A 25,357-nucleotide genomic window follows, 5' to 3' on the forward strand; every position below is an offset into this window, starting at 1 on the left:
CCGCTGAGCTGGGCCTGGAGCTGCGGTCTCTTTCCAGGTGAGGAAGGTCAACCTGTCAAAGGACAAAGGTACAAAGGACAGAATAAGAGGCAGGTGGTGGCTGGGCACTCGGCCTCTGACACGTGGAATTGGGACCTGGAGGCTCTGGAAGGTGGGGTCACAGTGCGCTGGGGCCACAGGCCTCTACCCAGCCCCAGGGGCTGGCTGCCTCCCTATGCCAGAGCTCCTGCCCAGCCCAGGGGGCCCTGAGAGCTGAGCCATGCCAATTCAGCCTCCCGCACTGTCTTAGGGCCCTGCAGTGGACACCGGCCCCTTCACCCTTCTCCAGCTTCTTAGCAGGAGAGCCAGGCAGCCAGGCAGCCAGGCCGTGTGGGGGTCTGCGGAGCTCACCCCTGTCATGCCTGCCCCAGGGATCTTGGACAAGTCACCTCACCCACTCCTCAGACCTGGACTCTTTCTCTGAATCAACAGCAACAACCAAAGCTACTTCTCTGTTATCTCGTGGGGCCTTTTCAGGATGATGGGTCCACTTTGCAAACTATAGTGTGGGGTTCTGGTGTCCAGGAAGAAGAGCTCATGGAGGGGGACTCTTGTGCAAACTGTGAAGTGAGGTCAGGGGTTAGGGTCTTTCTGCTTCTCCTGCAGGCCCTCCGGACCCAGGTGCCTCCCAGCCACTGCTGGCCTGGCTGCTACTGCCGCTGCTGCTGCTCCTCCTCGTGCTCCTTCTCGCCGCCTACTTCTTCAGGTAGGAGTGTCCTGGCGCACTGACTTGCCCCAACCAGCTCAGAGGAGGAAATGAGCCTTCTGATGCTGCGGGCGTGGGCCGTGCAGCAGAGGGCAGCTGGGAGGCTGGGTGGCTGGGCCTGGGAGACACACAGAGGCCAGGCCTTAGCACGGCTCAGCCATGAGCAACAGGAGTAGCTTTTCCCGGCTCACCTGGTGGGTATCACTGTGCCGAGCGCTGTTGGCTCTTAGGGAACCTGGAAGTGTGGAAACCTAACAAGTCCTGTGTCTCTAAGGTTCAGGAAGCAGAGGAAAGCAGTGGTCAGCGCCAGCGACAAGAAGATGCCCAACGGAATCTTGGAGGAGCAAGGTACAGAAGCTCCTATCTGGCTGGGGCTTGGGGGAAAAATGTGTTCTTTTTTAACAGACACTGACGTGCTTTCTCTCTTTAACATTCAAAGTAAATTTTGAGGTGTGCCTTGCCACTTTCATCTCACTTTACCTGGTATGATGCTGTCGTTTAGAATTTCACTATTTCAAAACTTTGAGGATCATTTTCTCTCTGGCGTGACACGGACGTTTGAGACATTTTTGTTTGTGGCTTTTTTTAGAGAGACTGTTCATATCCTGTCATTTTCACAGGGTATTGACATGTAACACTTTTCAGTGAGGCCTTACAATGGTTCTCAGATAAGACTGTCTGGCTCATAAACTATTCAACTGGGTTTGTACTGCTTTAGGATCAAGCTGGAAAAAGGGACTTGCTCTACTAAAGTGCTTCATGTTTACAGAGCATCAGAGTCAGCTGGGAGCATTTCCAACTTCTCGGTCAGAAGTATAGTTTCTCACTTGTTGTTGCTACTTACAACGGAACATTGTTTTTCTCTCCATACATCGAGATGAGATGACCGAGAAACGTGTGTAAGGCAGAGGCCACAAAAATATTACTTCACACCCCAGTGACTACAACTTCCTGGAGTCAGCTTCCTACCTAACTGTAATCAGTTCTATGGTTTGGGGGAACACACGTGCTGTCAGACTAAAATAGACTCTTCAAACGGACCTTAGATAATTAAAAGAATATCACTAACAAGGACCAGCTGAAATGGAGCCTCCTGGTGCTCGTGGGACCCGAGCCCCTGGTTAGATGATAATGTGGCCCCAGGTGCTGTCTTCCTGCCCTTGTTCCAGCCCCCGGTTCCCTGCCCTGCACGTTTCAACGGCAGGAACGGGAGGGAAGAGGGTGCGGCTGGTGAGTAGCAAGGCAGCTCAGCGTCATTCATTCTGATCCTGTCTGTCACTTAGAGGAATGAGCTTTGGGTGAAGTTTTTGACTGGGCTTCAGAATGGCTCTGCAGGTAGGGACAGGCCCTTTTGCAAGTGTGACAGCTGGGTTATCGTGCTGACCCATGATATCATGCTGGGTTGTCAATATCAGCTCATCCTCCAGGAAGAGAAACACATGCCCATGACTGTTCTTGCCTCTCATTCTGGACCTGGGGAAGGAATGTGTCCAAGAACTCCCTTATAATGTGTACTTCTCCTTCTCGATGCCCCTTGTCACCCTCCCCAGACAAGGGTGGTTTTCCCTTGGAGCTTATGGGGTTTGAGGAACCAGGAATATTTGTTATGAAGAAGAAAAGGCTGAGAGAGACTGTTCTGAGTTTGCTCCCAGAAGCCATAATTACTCTTTCTTATTTCCAAACCTGGAAAGCTGAGCTGGAGAGTGAGGCAATCTTGAATCCTTTTTTAGAAGGAACAGGGGCTGGAGGGAAGGAGAGGCAGAAGGGTGGGTGGATGAGTGGCCTAGGGAGGGGGACAGGGTGTCTCCTATGAGGGAGAGCAGGTGACACTGGGCAGAGGGACGCCTGTCACTTGTAAATGATGTGGATGCCTCATAGGAGTCGAGTGTTTGGAATAAGCTGCTCGGGACCCAGCTTAGCCCAGCTATGTGATTTGAGAGAACCGTTCCAGCTCCAGCCTGGTCATTTCTTCAGGAATGTCGTTGGTCAGCTTGGTTACTCAGTCACCTGTCTAGGAATGTGGCTCAATGGCCCCTATGTTTCTTTTGATCCCACAGAGCAGCAAAGGGTGATGCTGCTCAGCAGGTCGCCCTCAGGGCCCAAGAAGTACTTTCCCATCCCTGTGGAGCACCTGGAGGAGGAGATCCGTATCAGATCCGCCGACGACTGCAAGCAGTTTCGGGAGGAGTTCAACGTGAGTGTGGGGAGGGGCCCCCTGCTGGGTGCCCTGTGGTCAAGAACTATGAAATCCAGTGTTAGAGTTCAGGAAGAATTATCCCAAAGACTCAGAACCCTTGCATTGGTTACGACACTGTCCCATGAATGGGCGTGGGAGGAAACCTGGTTTGTGGCGCAATGCCCTTCGCCAATGCATATTTCCTCATTTATAAGATGAGACAGTTGAGTTAGAGGTTTGTGAAGCCTCTTTCCACCTCCCACACTCTGAGTGTCAAGTTTTAAAATCAACTGTGACAGAAACACTGTTATCTCGATAATGTAGAAGGCTAGGGCCTGAGCACAGCACAATATGACAATATCATGGTGAAAGCAACAGAGCCCCAAACCATCCTTTCATGGCTTCTAAGAGCTGGAGCATCTAATCGGAGTAGGCGATGTTCCTCTTCTGAACCACCACCTCAGCATTAAGGAAGCAGCTGTGAGCTGCCTTGAGGGAACACAAGCTATATCTGCTTGTGTATCAACATGGGTGGGTGGGTGGATGGATGGATGGATGAGTGGGAGGGCGGATGGATGAGTGGGAGGGCAGATGGATGGATGGATGGATGAGTGGGAGGGCGGATGGATGGATGGATGGATGGATGAGTGGGAGGGCAGATGGATGGATGGATGGATGAGTGGGAGGGCAGATGGATGGATGGATGGATGGATGGATGAGTGGGAGGGCAGATGGATGGATGGATGATGGATGGATGGATGGATGGATGATGGATGGATGAGTGGGAGGGCAGATGGATGAATAGATGGATGCATGGATGGATGGATGGATGAGTGGGAGGGTGGATGGATGGATGGATGAATGGAAGGGTAGATGGATGGATGGATGGATGGATGCATGAATGGATGGATGCATGAATGGATGGATGCATGAATGGATGGATGAATGAGTGGGAGGGCAGATGGATGGATGAATGGATGATGGATGGATGAGTGGGAGGGCAGACGGATGGATGGTTCATGGATGAATGGGCAGATAGAGAAGTAGACAAACAGATATGAGGATGTGTTGTCTTGGATTTGCTATTCAGTATTTATCCTTGGTTATGTTTTGAATTTTATGCATCTTCACCTTCTTGCATGTGGCTGTGCTGAGTGTTGATCGTAAAGAGGATAGGTTTTCAGCAGAATTGCTGACTGGTCCTGGCTATGCCTGTTGCATGCTGGCCCTGGCACATCAGTTAATCTCCTTGAAGTTGTCTTCCACCACCTAGGAAGGGGCAATGGAGATGGGCCTGTCTTATTTACCTTGAAGTTGGAATGGGAGGCTGAGACGATGGATATTGTAAACAAGTGTTGTGCAGTTGTTATATCTGAAGATGGCATGAACTCTGCTGCAGACATGGGACTTAACCCAGAAGCAACGTGTGAAGGCACGGGAAGGTGGTGGCACATGTAAACTGTACATTGCTTGTTTTTTTAGCACAAGACTCCTCTGCCTTTATCTCGCTTCCTTTTTATTGTTTCCAAATGTGTCCCCTTTTTTGGAGAAATGAGGTCATATTGAAAGACAGCTTCAAGCACTATTGTGTTGCAATCTCTCAGCCTGACAACAGACCTTCTCATTTTCAAAATAACGATCCAAGTTTTCAGCTAGCAGATCCCCTTCCCCACCCTTCTTATCCTGTTTCCCCTTGCACTTTTGTTTCCCCAAGTGGCAGGGGCTGGGCTTGCTGATGGGGGTGTCTGAGTCAGAACCAGCTCAAAAGTGGGGGCCACTCCCAGGGAGGGAGTCCGGGAATAGGGTGGGGTAGGTGAGACATTCACCCCAGGCACAAAATTTAAGGCAGCACCAAAAGCTCAGTAGTGGGATAAATGATATTTTAACACAACACTTAAAATATCAAAAGTATCAGGAAAGGTAACACAGGAAAGGTAGCAAATAAAATGTCAAAATGGATGCAGGCAGCCCCTGGTGAAGAAAATAGCATGACCATAAAGGAAGATAGGCTTGGGCTGACGGTTTTTCCCTGTTGCCCTGGGCCCTGATACATATGGCTTGTCACCACACAGCTACTCACCCTGCCATTAGTTAAAACTTTCATATTTTGTTCATCATAGATATTGTGCCTTGATTTGGACTTTTAAAAATATTGCATTTGAATATAATTTCCCCTGGTTTTGGAATTTTGGGGGCACCCCATTAAATTTTGCACCCAGAGGAAGTCCCTCATGCTCTTCTGCCACGGTGTGGCCCTTGGCTGAACATTGGAGTCCCTCTGCTCAGTGACAGGCAGGGTAGAGATGCGGTGGAGGGGAAGAACACTGGACCCGGAGTCAGGATCACGGAGCCTGATCCTGTGTCTGGGGAACCCTGGGGGAGCTGCTTTTTTGTCACTGTTTCGTTTGTTTGTTTGAGATGGGGTCTCACTGTGTCTCCCAGGCTGGAGTGCAGGGGCCTGATCACAGCTCACTGCAGCCTCAACCTCCCAGCTCAAGTGATCTTCCCACCTCAGCCTCCCAAGTAGCTGGGACTATAGGCATGTGCCACCATGCCCACTGGCTTTTTACTTATTTTTTGTAGGGATGGAGTCCCACTGTGTTGTCCAGGCTGTGCTTTTTCCTCATCTGTCCAGTGAAGGGCTGGCCATGTCCTGAGACCATGTTCATGCAGCACCCGTCCTCTGAGAGCACTGGAGCCTGCCATGGCCAGCTCTCCCTCGGATCCTAAGAGGGACATGCTCCCAACCCCATCTTTGTTTTCTCTTGCCCTCTGATCTGAACTCCTCTCCCCAAAGTCATGAAAGGGAGACACTAAAGGGAGACACAGGAGTCTCAAAGTGGCCGATCCAGTTGAGTTTTGACATGTGTGCATTACCAATTCAAAGTGCGGGCAAACTTGGTGGGGATGAAAAGGATTTGGTATTGGGGTCCGTACAGAGATCGGCTCACGGCAATCTCTGCCTCCCAGGTTCAAGCAATTTTCCTGCCTCAGCCTCCCAAGTAGCTGAGACTACAGGTGCCCACCACCACGCCCAGCTAATTTTTGTATTTTTAGTAGAGACGGGGTTTCACCATGTTGGCCAGGCTGGTCTTGAACTCCTGACGTCAGGTGATCTGCCCTCCTCGACTTCCAGAGTGCTGGGATTACAGGTGTGAGCCACCACACCTGGCCTAATTTATCTTTTCACAGACTTTATTTTAGAGCAGTTTTAGCTGTACAGAGTAATTGCACAGAAAGTACAGAGTTCCCATATGCCCCTTCCTCCCCTGCGAGCAGTTTCTCCTATGATTAGCTTCCTGCGTTCGTGTGCTTCAACTGCTGCAACTGATGAACCAACACTGCACTGTTGTTACTAGCAGAAGTCCACACGTCAGGGTTTGTGTGTTGTGCGTGCTGTGGGATTTGACAAATGCACAGTATCATGTACACACCATCCGGTATCACGCCTCCTGTGTATTTTCAGTGCTGGGGCCAAAAAAAGCTTTCGCGCGTAGAAAAAGAGAAGGCTTTAGAATTTTACCACAGATGTCAGGCTTAGATTAGGTCGAGAAGGTCAGTATGAAGATGGCTCTGATGAAGAATCAGGAACTACCCAGGCGGCGTAGGTGCTGTGGCTGGGGATGAGGCCGAGAACCACCCATCACCCTTGCCACAGTGCCGCCAGGCAGGTCCCTCCACATAAGCCACCCTCTTGCCTCTGCTTTTTGGAAGGGCCTCATCCTGTGGCCATGGGGTTTGGTGGCTCCAAAGCAGAGGCAAGAGGGTGGCCTATGGTGCCCCACCATGGGCACCGGCTGGTCAGATCTGAGTCTGCAATTGGAGAAGCTTCCTGCCCTCGGGAGAGGAAGGCTCGGGACACCTGTGGGCGGCAGGTCAGGCCCTGCCCCGCGTTGTGAGCAAGCCCAGGCCTGCATGACTTAGATCCAAAGCTACACAGTGAGGCCTGCTCCGCTCTCCTGGGTGGTTGCAGCGGACCCCTCACATTCTCCCACATTTGAAGAAGTGGGCATCCTCCTGGTGGTCTGGGCGCTGCTCCAGGCTCCTGCCCCTTGCTCGCTGGGTGACCCTGGGCAAATCTACAACACCTCGCTTTGGCTTTCAGTTTCCTCACCCATAAAACGGGGACCATCCTAGTATCACCTAATAGTAGGTGAGTTGCGAAGGCTGGGGCAGATGACCCGGCTCCTTCCACCGTACCTGGCACACTGAGGCGCTCGATGCATATTGATACATGTTACTGGAATCCCAGTGGCCCCGGGTCCAGCCACTGGTTGGGTGTAATGTCAAAGGACAGGACTCAGGGCTTCAAGAGGATCTTCACACTATGCATTGTGGGGAGCTCACCTGAGCAGCAAGCAGATGCAAGACAGCTGGAGGTGACCAGGAATCAGAGGTGGCGGCTCCAGGCGGCAGAAAGAACTAGAATTCAGGCCACTAGAGTTCACACTCAGCTATGTTGCTCAGAGGGGATAGGGGCCCGGCGGCATTCCTTTCACACCTGACTTCCCTGACTGGGACAAAGGAGTTAGTTAGGGTAGTGCTTCCCAAAGACGTGTGCACTGAAGCCCTGGGGATCATGGTAATATTCCTGCTGATTCTGTGGGTCTGGGGTGCGGCCAGAGAGTCTGCATTTCTAAAAAGCACCCTCCCAGGCGTGCCCATGCCCATGCTCTGGTCCACAGAGCACGCCTGGAGTCTTAAGCAAGATCAGGACTGTATCTAAGGCCGTTTCCCACCCCTCACCTCCCAGAACCACTCTATTCATCCTTCAGCCCCAAAGTCACAGCATCCCACTGTAAATCCTCTGCGTGCCTGTCCTCGCTCCCCCATCTCCCAGTTCACAGCTCTGTCGCAGTCAGTTCTTACCAAATCACAGGCGCCTGCTCTAGGCCCGGGCCTGTGGGCCCTGAGATACCATGGAAACGCAAAGGCAAGTCTCCACCTTCATGCAGTGTAGGGTCTGGCTGATGAGACCGTCACTTTGACCACACCGCTGTTTACCCCACAAGAGAGAGCACCCTGGGGAAAGCCAGGGTCTGTGTCTCCTTCATTCTCTGCCCCGTGCCTGGTACAAGGTCTGAGGCAGAGATGGACTATGGACAGCAGGTAGTTTGCTCCACGTGTTTTCGCAATTCCTGTGTTCAGTAGGGAAACTGACATGGGCATGGTGCTTGAAACCATCACATTTCATACTAATGCTACATTTTCTTCCAGTCATTGCCATCTGGACACATACAAGGAACTTTTGAACTGGCAAATAAAGAAGAAAACAGAGAAAAAAACAGATATCCCAACATCCTTCCCAGTAAGATTTTATTTTATGTTTTGCATGATCAATGGTGTTTGCACTAAACTCAGCTTTGCCTTGCAGCTCCCCATGACTGCGGGCCATTCCTGTGCTCAGAGGCCAAAGATTGAGGCCCCAAATCTGTCTAACTGCTCAGCGTTTGCACCTAGGACTCCAGAATGTTCCTCTCTAGGTGGCAGTCTCCCCGCACAGGCCCTGGGCACCTTGGTTGCTGGTGGGTCTGGCTGCCAAGCCTGTGCTTACTGTTGAGACCTGGGCTGCTTGGGGCCCAGCAGGTAAGGTGCTGTTTCGTGGCCATGGGTGCCAGCTGGCAGGGCCTCTCCTATGGAACTCAGGCCTGGCACCCAGTCTAGGCCTGCGAGTGGCCCTGGGCAACTCCCTTCCCTCAGACTCAGTGCTTGTGGCCGCAAACTGCAAATCCCTAGAGTTGTCTGGGGTCCTGGACCAAGGACAAAAATGACAGAATATGAAACTTGTAGGTGGGCCGCAGCTTTGTAGGAAGGCTCTGAATCGACCTGATTTAACCCCAACAGTACAAGTGGGCATGGGTTGGGAAGCATGGGTGCCAGAAGGTGGCAGGGCCAGGGAGCAGATGGATGTGTGCGGGGGCGTGTCTCGGTGACCTGGGGGCAGCTTTCACAGCCTGTCTTGGTGCCAAGACAAACCCTGTAGGTTCTGAGCTGCCTTTGTAAGAGCTGGCCTGGGCGAGGTGCTGTGGCTCATGCCTGTAATCTTAGCACTCTGGGAGGCCGAGGCAGGTGGATCTCCTGAGGTCAGGAGTTCAAGACCAGCCTGGCCAAGATGGTAAAACCCCATCTCTACTAAAAATACAAAAAATTAGCCAGGCATAGTGGTGGACGCCTGCAATTCCAGTTACTTGGGAGGCTGAGGCAGGAGAATCTCTTGAACCCAGGAGGCAGAGGTTCCCATGAGCCAAGATCACGCCATTGCACTCCAGCCTGGGGAACAAGAGTAAAACTCCATCTCAAAAAAAAAAAAAAAAGCTGGCCCAGCGGCGGGGGTTGGGGGGTGCAGTTCGGGATCCTTCACCCCACCTGGGCCCCTCCCATTGTCTGCTTTGCCCATGAGGCTAACAAAATGGCATCCTCAAAGGGCTCCACTAAGTTCAGGTCTAAATCCTGAACCTGCGGCCTCCCCCTGGTCCACAGAGGGAGTCACCCCACCCTGCCAGGGCCTCGGTGGGATGGAGGAAGGCAGCCCATGTGGGCCCCGGAAGGCTGCTCACTGCTGCATTTTTCGGACTAGAATTGACTTCACCTGTTCTGTATGTCAGAGCAGCTATGGTCTATCCGATCTGTGGTCTGTCCAAACTGTGCACTTTTTAGAAATAACTCTGTCTCATTTTACATGCATAGGATTGACATGTGGTTTTTACAAAACCTATTGTGAACCCATGATTCAATGAAAACTGGGAGAAATCCGTCAACTAGTCTTTCAGTCAACACATATGTGTAGGGGTGGCCAAGGCAACACCAGAAAGATGGGTCAGGAGGCCTTGACAGTGGCTCAGACCATGGCTAGATCCTGCACGCTTTGGAGGGGATTTGTTGCCAATAGGTGGAAGATATCACAGAAAGAGGGGAGGCAACTTACATGGCTTGAGCAGCTCAAAGGAAAGGAAGGCTGTGGCAGGAGGAGGTCTGAGATCTTTAGAATAATTTGTGTCAAATGTGGGATATTTCGAAATTAGTATCAATGCTTAATTTATTACCTTAATTGAGTGGTTTTAAGTTGTGCCTTGATTTGCCAGCCATACGAGTTAAGAAACCGCTCAGTGCTAAGCACATTCCTGAATTCCTCATTTTTCTCAATCAGTAAACCTTCATCCCTTAAAGGTAACATCATATTGTTAATTAAGACTATTTGGCACCTCCATGGAAGCAGAATCATGGCCAAGTGTGGGCATTACGTACACCCAGTCCCCTCCTCAAGGTGTGATGGCCCAGGGCAGAGCAGGGACCTCACCTAGGAGTCCCCCACCTGGGAGAGGCCCGGCCCACCCACTGCAAGTCTTCTCTGAGCCACATTCTCAAGTCTTCTCTGAGCCGCGTTCTCTAGGTTGTGCCACGGGAGTCAGTTAGCGTTTCCTCCAAGCCTGAAATCGTAGTCAGATTCAGAATGAGTTTTTCTAGCTTCCCCCGTAAGATCTTTCCCCTGCTCCTGGCAGGAGCACCACACCATGGGAACCCCAGGGCCCAGGCAGCCTCCTGGGGCTGGGGGACTCTGCCGTGTTTCACACAGGTGGAAAGACGGGTTTACAGAACAGTGGCATGGAGACGCTGTGGCCTGGTCAAGGATTAATGGGGTGGCATCTGGCATTAGCTATCAGGAAGACTTAAGGCTGAAGGGATATCGGGCAGAGAGCTCTCGGGGCTGCTCATCCGCCCCCAGGGTGACATCCCCTAGTATCACTTAGGGTGGGACTGAGAGTCACCTGGGGGAGAGGGGAGAAGGGACCCAACTTCCCCAGCCCCTGGCACCTTCCCTGTCTTTCCCAATCTTTCAACAGAGTCCTAACGTGGCCCTTGGCTCTGGGCAGGCCTGTGGCCCTGGGGAGCTCTGGGGTCAGAAGTCAAGGTGCTTTGCATGTCAGGCAGGCTTGACTTCTGCCTATAGAAAGACTGTGGCTGATGGCAAGCGAGGCCTCTTTTCTGGAAAAGTGCCAACAGCTGATAATTTTAGGAACCAATGTTTTGAATGTGAAGTGTGACTTTTTAGAATAAAAAGACAGGAAGCTCTTAGAAACTGCAAGATTCTAAATCTAAGCAGAAGGCTATATTTTACCCTGTGCTTTTCTATAGCTGTTCTCAAAGCATAAACCATTCCAAATTATTTTCAACCAGTGTAATGTGTTCAGCAGAGCTATTTCTGCCTGGGCATTGCCACTCCCTGAGCAGGAGGGTCTCACAGTGAGGTCTGCAGGACTGTAAGTTTGGGGTCTGACTCCCTGGCCACCCTGTGTGGGCTATGGCTGTCTCTGAGAGCGGTACCTGCCCTTTCTCTGCAGGGAGCCAGACGGAGCTGGCTTAGCCATCGGGGGTCCCAGGCCACTAGCCCGCGGCCCGCCCAGCAGCCTTCCAGGTGAAGGTGAGATAGACAAGGAATGACCTGGGGGCCACCCGGCTCCGCATCACAAACGCCATAAATACACACAAACGCCACAAACACAACCCACCCTGATCGAGGACTAAGCAGAGAAAGCAGGGAGAGGACCTAGAGTTACTCAACACTGAGGAAGGAGGCTCTAAGCTTCTACCACGTGCCAGACTCTGTGGCCAGTGCAGCATAAACGTCCTCAGAACAGGCCTTGTCCCAGCCTGGCCCAGCTGGACGTTCCTGGGAAAGGTCACAGAAAGAGCAGGGCCAGGCCTACAGCACTTTTAGAGGCCCATGAAAACGTCTTCATTTCTCTTCAGATCACATACAAAATATGCAAAACCCATTCTGGAGTGCATCTTTTCACTAGCGACCAACCCAGTCCTAAGATAACCTTCTTGATAGTTCTATGGAGGAAGGTGGGAAGGCAGAAGTGACTGCGACCCACAAAAGTCATGATGGAGCCCTGACGTGTGTATACACACACACTACACACACACATACACTGTACACACACACTACACACACACCACACACACCACACATACACACTCCACACAAACACACCACACACATACCACACACTACACACATACACAACACACACACTACACATACACACCAAACCCACATGCAGACATTCACACAGCACACACTACACACATACTACACACATACACCATACACACCACACACACCACACATACACACCCACATGCACACCACACACACAATACACACACACCACACTCACTACACACATACCACACACACTATACCACACACTACACACCACATACAACACACTTATACCAAAATATACACCACACACACATCATACACACGCTACACCACTCATACCACAAAAATACACACAGCACATGCCACACTTACATACAGATACCACAAACGCACAACACACATGCTTGCACCAGTATACACACCACACACATCAGGCTCACACACTACACCAGTCACACCACAAACATCCAGACGTGTACACACACCCCACACACAGCACTCCACGGTCAGCCTTCCACCCCAGAAAACCGCTTGTGCAACAGGCTGGATCTACCAGGCACTCCTCACTGTGCGCTCGCCTTCCAGCCCTGGGGCAGACTCTGGTGGTGGGACTGAGGGTTAGAGTCCCCGATCCTAGACCCCCACATCCACTTGTCCTCATGGGGCTGGTGCTCATTTCCCTGGGAAGCCTTAGAGAGTGGACCCAGTTCTTCTGTCCTGGGGCTCTTTTAAGTGCATCCACACTTGGCAATACTGGGGCCCAGTGCACGGTTCATGAAATACAGCCCTTGCACTGCAGGGGCCCAGCACATTCTGCTGTTCTTGTCTATGTAATGACCCAGCGGCCTCCGTCCTGGGGACTGAAATCCTACCCTTGTCGGCATCCCACAGCTGAGACAGTCCGTGTTCACCAAAGCAGGTGCATTCTCTCTCGGGACACCAGTGGTCTCCATGGGAACGTTGAGGAAGAGCATCTCTGCCACCCCCGGTGTGGCCGTGAAGCTACTTTTTCCCTTCCCAGGAGCTGACACTGCAGATGAAGAGACAGCACTGTGATTCCTGGTCCTAATATCTTGGCTTTGTTTGGGTTTTTTCCAGATGACCATTCTAGGGTGATTCTGAGCCAAGTGGATGGAACTCCCTGTTCAGACTACATCAATGCTTCCTACATAGATGTAAGTGGGCAGAGGTTTCCTATTCCCCTAGCCCAGCTGAGGCATGACCAGTGAGCACTTTCTTGTCTGGTGCCAGGAGTGTAAATTGTCACAACCTTTCTGGGCAGTTTGGCCACAAGCACAAAGGGCACAGAACTGCCCATGCTTTACAAGCTAGCATCAGCATCTGGGAATTTGACTTCGAGAGACAGCGATAAGCACAGAGGATGTTCATTGCAGCATTATGTATATTCCTGACCAAATAGAACAGGAAGCATGGGCACTTAAACAGATTGTGGTAAAACCATGTGCAGTGGATTACTAGAACTCCATTTGTATTGATCTTTAAGAGATCATTTAATATAAATTATAAAATTCTCATTAAAAATGCAACATAAAATAAATTGTACATGTTCACCCAATTAGAGGACAGAATGTCTGCACCTCTCTACTTGTGTGTGAGTCTGGGAAAGGTTTTGCAGAAAAACAGACTAGAGAGGGGATGTATGAAATAGGATTTGTTATTTCTGGAATTGCTGGTGAGTTTTCTTTTCTTCTTAACATTTTCCTGTGTTTTGCAAATTTTCCGTGGTGAATATGTATTGCTTTTCTAACAGCAACAACAAATCCTTTCAGCAAAGATAATTCTGAAAAAATATAAATCTGATGTTATTTTTTCTAGGGTTACAAAGAGAAGAATAAATTCATAGCAGCTCAAGGTAAGCTTTTTATTAATTTCTGAACGTATTTTTGGTAAAATGATGTGAATAGCTCTCATTTCCTTGTCTGTAGGCCAACAAGACCAAGGACTTACACTGGATTTTTGTGCACGTGTTTACACCTAACAGACACGTTAGAAATCCATTCACACAACGGATATGTGTATACAGTCAGAGAAACACACACTTATTCCCACACCTATACGGTGTGAACACAGGGCATGCAGTGGCCCCGGCTGCCATTCCAGCATGTTAATACTTGCATCAGGTAACCTTGAATTTCTCTCAGCTGGCTGAGCCCTACATGGCCCCAAAGTTTGGGGGTGGGTAGTAGGGTGAGTAGCTTTTCAGATCAAGGCCATAACCAAGAAGATACTTCAGCCGTGAAAACATGCCCTTCACCTTGCACAGGGCTGGCTCTCCCTTGTGTGTTGAGTACTGAATCCAGCATCACTCCGTTCCACCAGAGGTTGTCATCTGCAGGACCTGGTGCACATGCAGTTAGGTATCAGTGGAGCTGAAACCAGATTCCTCAGACTTCCTTACTCTTAGGCCAGGAGTCTTTAGGGCAATGAGCTCTGAAATTCACCGTGTGTCAAAATCACCTGGGAAGTTGTTAGAAATGCAGAATCTCTAAGAAAAAAGGACACGCATGTGCACATGCAGAGGACATCAGGAATGTGCCCAGCTGGAAACCCCAGGAAACCTGACGATCCTGGCTGAAACAGATGAAAGCATGTGTTTCTCTCTTGCCAGCAGACACCCACAGGGAGCCAGGCCAGAGTGGGACAGCAGCAGGGCCAGGGGCTTCCTTATCTCCCGGCCCATCCCCCTCAGCATGAAGCACTTAGCTCGGGGCTGCAAAATAGCCGCAGCTCAGACAGAAAGTGGACAGGGGCAGAGGACTTTCTCCTAGTGACACTTTGTCTGTTGGTCAGATCCCTTCCGGAGGGACTTGAGCTCATATCGTATTGAACAGCACCATGCTGAGAGTAAGATTTTGACAAAAAGGAGGGGATTGGGAATGCAGGGGGAGGCCGGCCAGTCTCTGCCTCTCCCAAGGCTTTCACCAGCTCTCCCACACTTGGCTGTGGACCCAGCCCTCCTCTGAACCCTGCTTCTTACCTGTGAATGTCATAACTCAACCTGGGCCCAATTATCTTGCCCACTGAGGAGTTCCTAGCTGGAGTGGGTGAGTGGCAGGACAGGCAGCCCCTACCGGTTCTGGAACACTTCAGGGTATGACGTGTGTGTCCCCAACAAGCCTGAGAAGGGAGTGAACAGCTATCCAGGGGCCAATGGCCAGGGTGCCGGGGCTGGGACCCCAAAGCGACTTCCCTTCATGCCTTTTGACTTCGGAATTGTCCTCTACACACAGGCCCCAAACAGGAAACGGTTAATGACTTCTGGAGAATGGTCTGGGAGCAAAAGTCTGCGACCATCGTCATGTTAACGAACTTGAAAGAAAGGAAAGAGGTGAGTTCCAGGCATCTGACCCCGGTATCACTTCCTTTCAGCTGCTGCTGCCGGGCTGGGGATGCTCTTACCACTTCCCCTTCCTACTTCCCTCCCTTCCTCCCACTATCACTGCAGAGAGCACCCAAACACATGCAGTGGCTGACAGCATTTTCATCACGAAACAAATCCCCTGTCTCCCCAGCATCTCACTGTTATCTAATCTGTGATAACACGATGACACAAGAGTTTCCTTTTTTCCCAAGTGAGAGTGGCCCCCGGCCAGCCCCAGGCTCTGCCTGCCTGGTGGGAGACATGAATCTTAGAAGTTAGAATTTTAGGATGTTGAGCATGTCATGCGGCAGACCTCAGACTAGAAATGAACATGATTTCACGCTTATTATCCAGACTAGAGAAATGCATTTGAAAAACATGGTATATTGAAGAAATGTTGATTTGTCATCCAAATATATTTAATTAGCTGTTTCTAATTCAAAAAAGGATGCATGTACATTATAAGAATTTGAATCATTGACAAAGAAGAAAAGTTGAACTGATTCGTTTCCTAATGTAACAAGTACTCATTAGCATCTGCTGTGCTGGGCCAGCTCTGTCCCAGGTGCAAGGAATGGGGGCTGAAATTCAGGCCTGAGAAGTGGGGGCTGTGGGAAGCCTGTGGCGGGGGGGCGGGTGTTGAGTGACAGGCAAGGAGCCATGCCATAGGCAGTGAGCTCACTCTCCAGAATGAAAGAAGAACTGGGAGCCGGAGGGACACTTGCCACAGGTGGGGCGACAATTAGGAGGCTGTGCTTCTGGTGTGTTCTGGCTTGAAGGCTCAGTTCAGCGGGAGCCATGTGTCCTGCCCAGCCCGCTCAGGGCCTGCTGTGTCCTGAGCTCCTCAGTCATCCGCTGGCCTGGCCCCAGCAGTTCCCAGGCATCGTAGCGAGGACTGTGGGGAAGGGCTGCCATTTTTAGATGGGACTGCCAGGCCGTAGGGAACTCAGCTGGGGCAGAAGATGGGTGGCAGGCGCCCACAGGAAGGGCAGGCTGGGAGGTGCTCTGGTCCCCACAGTGCCAGCTTACTAATTGCCACCCAAAACACAGGAAGCAGCCTCCAGCCACCGTTTCTGGTCAGGAATAGGGTGGGGGCTTTCATTCTGCTCTCAGGGGAGCTGAAACACGGCTGCGGAGGACCACCCCTTTGCCCTTGCAAATCTTGCCTCTGTCATCCTTTGTCATGGGGAAGAGTGACAGAGGGAAGTAGGGGATTCCCAGCACAGGGCTCTTCACCCTGCCTGCACTGTAGCGGCCATGGAGGAGGACACCCACGCGAGGGAAAAGGAGGCTGACCCTTCTCCAGGAGTCTCCCTGTGACCTGCGGCTCATAGGACTAGTCTTCCTGGGGCTGGTGCTCCAAGCATGAGACCAGCACAGAAGCAGTGGGGCTCAAGGACGCCCCTGCCTCCCCCTTTCAGTCATTCTGCTGAAAATGTCACTGGCATTTTCTCTCCATCTTCCTCCATAGCCTCCTACTGGATTTTTCCACTCCTGTGACTCAGTGCTGGGCTGCTGCTGCATCCTGATTCTCACCAATTCAGATGAAATCATTTCTCAATAGAGTTCCCTTTTTCTTAATTGCTCACACTTCTGTTGTGGTTTCCTTGGCTTCCACATCCTGGGCTCTGCATTGCAAAACACAGCTGCCCTGGCATCTCATGATCGGGTGGGAGGGAGGCAGAGGGAGGGGGTATAAAACCAGCCACCAACACTGAGCCCTTGAGAGGCTGACACGTTCTCAGTTCCTACCGGAGAGCCTTCCAAGATGAGAAGCTCAGGAGGGTCCCCAGGGCTCCCCATAGGGCCAAGACTTACCCAAACCGGGACCTGTAGGCATTTGCAGTTCCCCTGGGCTGCATCAGAGATGCCCTGTGACCCGCAGCCCTGCCCGGAGCCAGGAGTAGGGAGGGGGAAGTTGTCCGTGGCCGTCATAACACGATGCTGCTCTCTACTAAATACCAGATGCTGTTTGTTTCATAAGATTGTTAATCCTGAGTCTTGACCATGAGCTGTGCTGCTCAGGGGCCACTCCCTGCACGTGCTCTCCGATGATTGGCAGGCTTGTTCCATTCCAGAGATGTTTATCTGGCAGATGAAGTAGATCTTTTCCCCCTTGAGGTGGGTCCTCATTCACTCGTGAAGTCCACGCTGATGGAGGACGCCAACGGGCAGGTGCTGCACGCGGTGCTGCAAAATGAAAGGGCTGCTGGAACATGTATTTTGGGTCATTCTTGCTTCAGAGTTTGGGGTAAAGAAATGCGCCTGTCTGTAGGAACGCACCCTCGTGAAGTCCACGCTGATGGAGGACACCACCGGGCAGGTGCTGCGGGCGGTGCTGCAAAATGAAAGGGCTCCTGAAACGTGTATTTTGAGTCATTCTTGCTTCAGAGGTTGGGAAGGTAAAGAAATGGGCCTGTCTGTAGCAATGCACCTTCTTCTGCAGACTCCACGGCAGCCTCGTCCCTGCTAGAGAAATATGAAGATCATTAGGCCAATCACAGGTTCATCACTCTTGAACGGCAGACTGGCAGTGGTGCAAATTAACTTTGTCCTTAGTGAACTGAGCAGGAAAAACACAAATTGCTGAATCCAGTGGGAAATGCCTGGGGAAGCACCATCCTTGGTGCTTGAGGGTCATTTGGAGTTAGGTACCCAGCTCTGAAGGTTACAGGTTCAGCATGACTGGTTGATGGTCAGTTAATAAAATGTATGGGATTCGTGAATGAATGAAGAAATGAGACATTGTTGGTGTCTACATCAGAAAGCCTTGGGGCATCCTAGCCATAGTCTCAAGGCTGCCTTTCACCAGTTATGCAGCCTCAGTTTCCCCATTCCTGAGGTAGACACACGTGAACTTGCTGTTTCTCAGCTGTGGGAGCTGTGTGACTCCAGCTGGTGTGTGTGAGGCCTTCTGTGGTTGGGTGGAGGGATGTCATGATGCATTGCACCCACAGATCTATTTGCTTCTATTAAATTGTTCCGTGCAGGAAAAGTGCCATCAGTACTGGCCCGACCAAGGCTGCTGGACCTATGGAAACATCCGGGTGTGCGTGGAGGACTGCGTGGTTTTGGTCGACTACACCATCCGGAAGTTCTGCATACAGCCAGTAAGCATCTCTTGTTGCTGACCTTCCAGAAAGATCATTCTCAGAGAGCATGATGCCCAGAGTTAACACCCTTCTGCATTTATGAAGTGCTTTGCTCCCACCCCGGCACTGTCGCGGCCCTGGCTCAGAGGGTGCAGTGGCCAGGCTGTGCTGGGCAGATGTGCAAGTGGGCCAAGACACCAGAGGCCGGTGCACAAGGGTCTTCAGGCAGTGCTGGGGGCTCCTAATTCCCAGCGACTCCTCTGGACCTCTCCAGGAAGAAGACCAGTCATTGGAGGGGTCTGGGGTCCTCCCTCAGTAGCACAGTGACATTTCACACACTGGAACTTGGAGGCGGGGTTTTTTCTAACACGTTTCTAACACGTTTTGAATTATGTCTGAAATGTCCTCGTTATTTTCCACACTTGGGTCCTGCTAGTTCCACCACCCCAAAGGGTTTAAGAGAGAGATCAGTAAAAATATCTGTATACAAAGCAGATGAAATCAAGATGTAGAAGAAAGTTTAAAACCATAGAGAAAAGACAGAAGACCATTTTGTCAGGATTTAAAGATAGAGTGATTGGCATAATTAGGTCACAAAATAAGTGTCTAAGATTGCAAGAAACCACAGCAAAAAAGGAAAAGGATGAGCTGATCATTCTCATTCTATCCCTGCTCACATCTCTCCCAGAAATGTGCACACAGGCATGCACATGCACACATGTACACACAAACTCCCACACACAGGCACACATATGTACACATGCATACACACCCACACACAGGCACGCACATGCACACATGCACACATGCACACACATACACAGGCATGCACATGCACACATGCACACATACCCACACACAGGTATGCACATGTACACACATACTCCCACACATATGCATGCACATGCACACACATACACCCACACGCATAGAATTGTACACACGCACACAGTCACACACAATCACATATGTACATACACATACACCACCCACACACGCACACATCACACATGCACACACCCACACACATCACACATGCACACGTACACACATGCACACACATTCACACATGTACATTCACCAACACACATTTTTCACACGCACACACGTGCACACATGCACTCACACGCACACAGCTGCACATATGCACACATTCACACATGTGCACCCACATACACCCACACACACGCACATTCACACAAATTCACACACATACATCCACTCATGTTCACACAAGCACACGTGCACACACATTCACACATGTGCACACACATACACTCACACACATACATGCACGAGTGCACACATACATGCACATTCACACACATGTGCACATAAACATGCATACATGTGTACACATTCACACGTGTGCACATGCATAAACCCCCACACACACGCACACATGTGCACACATACACATGCATATGTGCACACACATGCACACGTATCTACTTCCAAACACACTGTGTATCACCTTCCGTGATCTAGGCGAGAGAATTAAACTCATGGTCTCTGGGTCCGAAAGCTGAGACAGCCTCTGAGGGCAAGTCTGGGAGTCTCCAGAGAGCAGGCCGACTGCATCGTCTGTCCTCCCAAATGTAAGACAGCTTTGCACGAGGAAGGATGTGCTGTTGGTGATTACTTAGCACCACAGGCATGGGGTGGGGCTGTCCAGGCGAAATGGACCATGACCGCCCACTTGCACGGGGGTCTGTGAGCACGCAGACCAGCTTTGGGGATGAGTCTGGCTGCTTGGGCCCTGCCTGACCTGGGCATGGACGGTTGCTGCGGGCCCTGCCCTGTGGCCCCAAAACCAGCACGTGTTCCGAGTTGGCAGGGGTGAGGGCCAGGCTGTCTCGCTCGGGCAGGCCCCCTGTAGATGGCCCCTCCCCCATGCAGCCCCAGCACAGGGGAGCCCACCGCATCCTCAGAATGAGATGCTGGGGAAGTGGGGGGGGGATTGTTGTACCCACTCTCATCTCCCCATGTCCCCCGCAGCAGCTCCCCGACAGCTGCAAAGCTCCCAGGCTTGTCTCACAGCTGCACTTCACCAGCTGGCCCGACTTCGGAGTGCCTTTTACCCCCATTGGGATGCTGAAGTTCCTCAAGAAAGTAAAGATGCTCAACCCCGTGCACGCTGGACCCATCGTGGTCCACTGTAGGTACGCTGGGGGGCCACGGGGCGGGACCCTCAAGGGCAGGCCACAGTGGGAGGACTCACCCTCATATGGGCAATGCCAGGGGACCAATATCAGGGTGGGCAGAGGTTTGGGCAGGGCTGATGTGAACACAAATGTCAGTGACTGAGCCAGGCCCCAAGAACCCCACAGGAGAACGCTCAGAGAGCTCCCTCTTCATCCCAGCTGATAAAACCCACCAAAGCCAAGGGGCTCCGGTTGATGGTGGGAATGGAGTTCCGGGCGGTTCTTCTTGGCCGCCCTCACCTCTTCCTGGGAATCCCAAGTCACCTCTGGGAACCAAGATGGAAACCAGGGAAACTAGGCTTCTGCAGGAAGCCCCCCAACACACACAAGTCTTTACGGAAGAGCACACCACGACTCGGACTGGCCCCCACAGCAGAGTCCTCCAGACCACGCTGTCCTGGAGACCAGGGTCCGAGGACCAGGATGCCCTTTGCCAGCTGCCACTTCATCCTCGGTTTCCTCGCCTGTGATAGGAAGGACAGCCTTGGAGGCCTGTGACTTGCATCTGGGTGGGCTTTGCACAACACGAAAAATTACTCAAATGTACAGCCAGGGCCACGCCACAGCCCCCTGTCCACAGAGAGCCCCACTTGTTCCTGGCAGTGATTGGCCTCACCAGGGTATCACTTTGATTAGATACTAAGTGTCCAGCTGTTACAGACAGATTCATCCTGAGTATCACAGCACTGCCAGGGACAAAAGCCACCTGCACGCAGTGATGTAGGCGCTCTGCACCTGTCATGCAGCTGTTCAGGAGAAGCTGTCCAGGAACCCTGGCAGAATGGGCTTTCCCCAAGTCTGAGCAACACTCCCTTGCTGGGGCCAAGCAGAGGCTGGACCCCACCCCACCCCCCCTCCAGTGTAGCCCATACTGGGAGGAATCTGCAGATCAGAGAACAGTAATCTGACAGATGCCGCCCCATTTAATGCCCCGAGTCAGGGGACCTGGTTTGCCCGGTTTGACAGAGGGGGAGGCTGGATCCCAGAGCTGTTGCATAGTTGATCTGAGGTCCCCTCTGCTCCCAAGGGGGCAGATCTAGGATGCCAATCACACATATAAGAAGAAGACACTGTTTAGTAAATGAGAAAAATTATCCGCGCAGCCTAATCCGGGGCTTACTGCACCAGCTGTTAATGTGCCTCTTAGTAGAGTGTTCGTGATTATCAGAGGATCAGCCTGAGATCACTTTACTGAGACCGCAGCTCCCTCTGGTGGCCTCACTATGGCTTTGCTCCTAATTAACCAAAAAAAAAGTTGCATCGAGTGACCTGGGTGCGCAGGCATCTTGGGACCTATCATTTACTTTGGGAGGAGTGTGACTCACGACGCAGCATCTTTCTCTTTCCCCAAAGCGCGGGCGTGGGCCGGACGGGCACCTTCATTGTGATCGATGCCATGATGGCCATGATGCACGCGGAGCAGAAGGTGGATGTGTTTGAATTTGTGTCTCGAATCCGTAATCAGCGCCCTCAGATGGTTCAAACGGATGTGAGTCATGCCTTCCTCTTGCCCTGGTCTAGCCTCCCAAAGCAAACCCAGATGCCTTGGCCACACAGGCGTACAGGGCCCTGGCTCTGATAGGCACGTGGCAACCGGCCTGGGTCTGCTTTGGCTTCCCTCCCCATAGCTTTCCCTGCCCATGCGTAGGACCTTGGGGACTCCCTCATCCTCATCTTTCCCTTGTATCCTCATGGGAAATGGGGCAATCCTACTCCCCCAAACAGCGCATGTACACAGCACCTGGCATGCTCACCAATGTGAGACTCTGCTGCTACCGTTCTCCTTACTCAAGGGCATAAGTGGTCATTATCCATGGCCGGTACTCTGCCTCTTGCCCCACACCTCCTTGTGTTGGCAAAAAGAGAAAAAGAAGAGAGCCACCCCCTGTGGTCTGCCAAGCTCCACGTGGGCCAAGGCTGCAGGGCAGCGTTGAGGATGTGGTCACCCCGGCCTCTCTGCAGATGCAGTACACGTTCATCTACCAAGCCTTACTTGAGTACTACCTCTATGGAGACACAGAGCTGGACGTGTCCTCCCTGGAGAAGCACCTGCAGACCGTGCATGGCACCACCACTCACTTCGACAAGATCGGGCTGGAGGAGGAGTTCAGGGTGAGTATGGCTGACCCTCCTCTCCATTCTGGTGTAAGCAGCCAAGGACATGGAGAAAACAGGTGACCATTTAAAGGAAGCCTCTTTCAATCACTTTCCCTCTTAACTGACCCTCAGAAAAAGCAGGGGCAATATCCGAGCTGTGATTTACAAGGGAAGATGGATCAGGTGGCTTTCAGAGCTTCATGGCAGCCCTGCCGGGCACACATTTCTATTTCCCAGTGCTAAGGAGGCTTCCTGGGGTGGAGAGCGATGTTTCCTTTGAGCAGGTGCCCTTGCCAGCAGCGCTAGTCCTCGACTGAGCAATGTGCTCAGGAGTGTCAGAGGTTTAACTGTGTCATTATGTCCTTCTCTGCTACAGAAATTGACAAATGTCCGGATCATGAAGGAGAACATGAGGACGGGCAACTTGCCGGCAAACATGAAGAAGGCCAGGGTCATCCAGATCATCCCATGTAAGGCACCCATGGCATGGCTGGGGTGGGACTGGGGTTGGGCTGGTGCCAGAGGCTTTTATCCCGGAGGAGCCATTCACCACTTACCCCTGTGCACGAGGATCAAGAGCAGGGTGCGGACAGGTGCAGTAGCTCACGCCTGTAATCCCAGCACTTTGGGAGGCCGAGGCAGGCATATCATGAGGTCAGGAGATGGAGACCATCCTGGCTAACACAGTGAAACCCCGTCTCTACTAAAAATACAAAAAATTAGCCGGACGTGGTGGCGGGTGCCTGTAGTCCCAGCTACTCGAGAGGCTGAGACAGGAGAACGGCGTGAACCCGGGAGGCGGAGCTTGCAATGAGCCGAGATCCAGCCACTGCACTCCGGCCTGGGCAACAAAGCGAGACTCCATCTCAAAAAAAAAAAAAAAAAAGAGCAGGGTGTCGTCTGGCCCCAGGCTAAGGGCTCCTGTGTGCTGTGTCAGGTATCAGGTAGAAAAGACACCCGTGAAGCACCAGCTGACCCAAACAGTCCTGCTCTGGTCTCAGGCAAGCCGCTTAGGACATGAGCTTGCAAGTGCGGGAGGGCAGCCGGGGCTGGATTGCAGACGAGGGTTTCACAGAAGCTGGAGATTTGCTGCAGGCACGACTTGGTGCCTTAGGATTCCTTGTCTCATTCCTTATCTCCCCCAGCCTGGGCAGAGGCCCACCTACCCCTTACACAGAGGGCCTGAGCCACCTGGCCGAGGCCATGCAAGCGAACTCAGCTGAGACCATCTAGGAAAAGGCTGTGGCCTTGAGGAGGACAAGAAATGGGCCCAGGGTGGAGTCAGGACACTGGTCTGCCACCCAGGTCATGGGAGAGGGAAGGGGGGCCTGGCAGGCGCAGGAGGAGAGGAGGCAAAGCTGGCAAGAAGACAGGGCCACACATAGTGGGCGGCGGGAGAGTCGGGAGGCTCACCAAGTGAGAAAAAGAGAAACCTGAGAAACCCGGCCCGAAAGCAGACTCCACAGGGATCCGAGGAACTAGAGAGGGAGGGGGAGATGCTCCGCTTGGGAGGAGGGTGTGTCTCATTATAGACATCTTTTGGATGGAGTCACAGCTTAACAAACACCAGCTAGAGACGGCTGTGAGCAGGCCTGCTGCAGCAGGGTCTCCCGAAGCACTGTAGGCAAGTAGAGCTCCCAGGGGCCCTGCCATCTTCAGACTCCGGCCCCTGGTCTTCTGGAGCCCCGGTGTCCTGCTGGCCACCCTAGGTTGCTTGCTTAGCCACATTCCATTTACTCCTTCAGTGCAATATTTTTAGTGCTTGTATTTTGGTGTGTATTATATCGATTCCTGAAAAATGAAGATGATAATTGGGTTGTTTTCAGGGTTTTCCTTCAAAAAGAAACATACCCTTGAGCCACTTTAATTATCCTCTTTCATAATGTAGACTTTCCCAAGAGTTGGCTTTACCTAGTGATTTTATTAATCAGCTCTATATTTTGCAAGCTTGTAGCAACGGATTAAAGTTACCAAGGTGGGACCCTTTTTGTAATAACTAAAGGAAGATACTGCTTTGCAGATGACTTTAACCGAGTGATCCTTTCCATGAAAAGGGGTCAAGAATACACAGACTACATCAATGCATCCTTCATAGATGTAAGTATGCTGGCCTGGGTTGTGTTGATGCAGATGTGTTGCCTTCACACGTGACCATACAGACTTGATTAGCTTGTTTTCACAATGAGAAAGAATTGACATGTTTCCAGAAACTCAACCATTTTTGTTAGCAGAATTACTTTCTTAAAAGAAAAAAAAAAAGTGGCAAGGCATGATGGCTCACGCCTGTAATCCCAAGACTTTGGGAAGCTGAGGCAGACAGATCACTTGGGGTCAGGAGTTTGAAACCAGCCTGGCCAATATGGCAAAACCTGTCTCTATTAAAAATACAAAAATTAGCTGGGCATGGTGGCAGGTGCCTGTAATCCCAGCTACTCGGGAAGCTGAGGCAGGAGAATTACTTGAATCCGGGAGGCTGAGGTTGCAGTGAGCTGAGATTGCGCCACTGTACTCCAGCCTGGGCAACAGAGCGAGACTCCTTCTCAAAAAAAAAAAAGGAGACTTTGGAAATGGAAGGACATAGACTCGCTGCTAAGTAATTGGCTCTTTTTTCATTCTGCTTTGTATATATAGTTATTTTTCTTTTACATATCTGTTACATACCAGTTATATACCCATTGCCTCTGTGCTCTTTCTCTTGTGTGATTTCTGCA

General features: G+C 51.5%; 1 protein-coding gene across 15 annotated transcripts in view; it reads left to right on the top strand.

Moving 5' to 3' along the window:
* The window catches only part of PTPRE (protein tyrosine phosphatase receptor type E), a 182,721-nt gene that overhangs the window by 142,955 nt on the left and 14,409 nt on the right, over nt 1-25,357 (top strand). For 7 of the 15 annotated variants that reach the window (XM_077945607.1, XM_077945608.1, XM_077945613.1 and 4 more), the window contains 13 exons: nt 646-745; nt 1,020-1,093; nt 2,803-2,939; nt 8,139-8,229; nt 12,970-13,046; nt 13,708-13,744; nt 15,123-15,220; nt 18,244-18,363; nt 20,344-20,507; nt 21,903-22,038; nt 22,512-22,661; nt 23,023-23,116; nt 24,667-24,743. In XM_077945607.1, coding sequence (XP_077801733.1) covers nt 646-745; nt 1,020-1,093; nt 2,803-2,939; nt 8,139-8,229; nt 12,970-13,046; nt 13,708-13,744; nt 15,123-15,220; nt 18,244-18,363; nt 20,344-20,507; nt 21,903-22,038; nt 22,512-22,661; nt 23,023-23,116; nt 24,667-24,743 — 1,355 coding nt within the window. Of the gene's footprint in view, nt 1-645; nt 940-1,019; nt 1,094-2,802; nt 2,940-8,138; nt 8,230-12,969; nt 13,047-13,707; nt 13,745-15,122; nt 15,221-18,243; nt 18,364-20,343; nt 20,508-21,902; nt 22,039-22,511; nt 22,662-23,022; nt 23,117-24,666; nt 24,744-25,357 lie in introns of those variants that run through there. The other 8 variants (XM_077945609.1, XM_077945610.1, XM_077945615.1 and 5 more) reach the window with 3 other exon arrangements.

Source organism: Macaca mulatta, chromosome 9, assembly GCF_049350105.2.
Source record: "Macaca mulatta isolate MMU2019108-1 chromosome 9, T2T-MMU8v2.0, whole genome shotgun sequence".
Classification (NCBI taxonomy): domain Eukaryota; kingdom Metazoa; phylum Chordata; class Mammalia; order Primates; family Cercopithecidae; genus Macaca; species Macaca mulatta.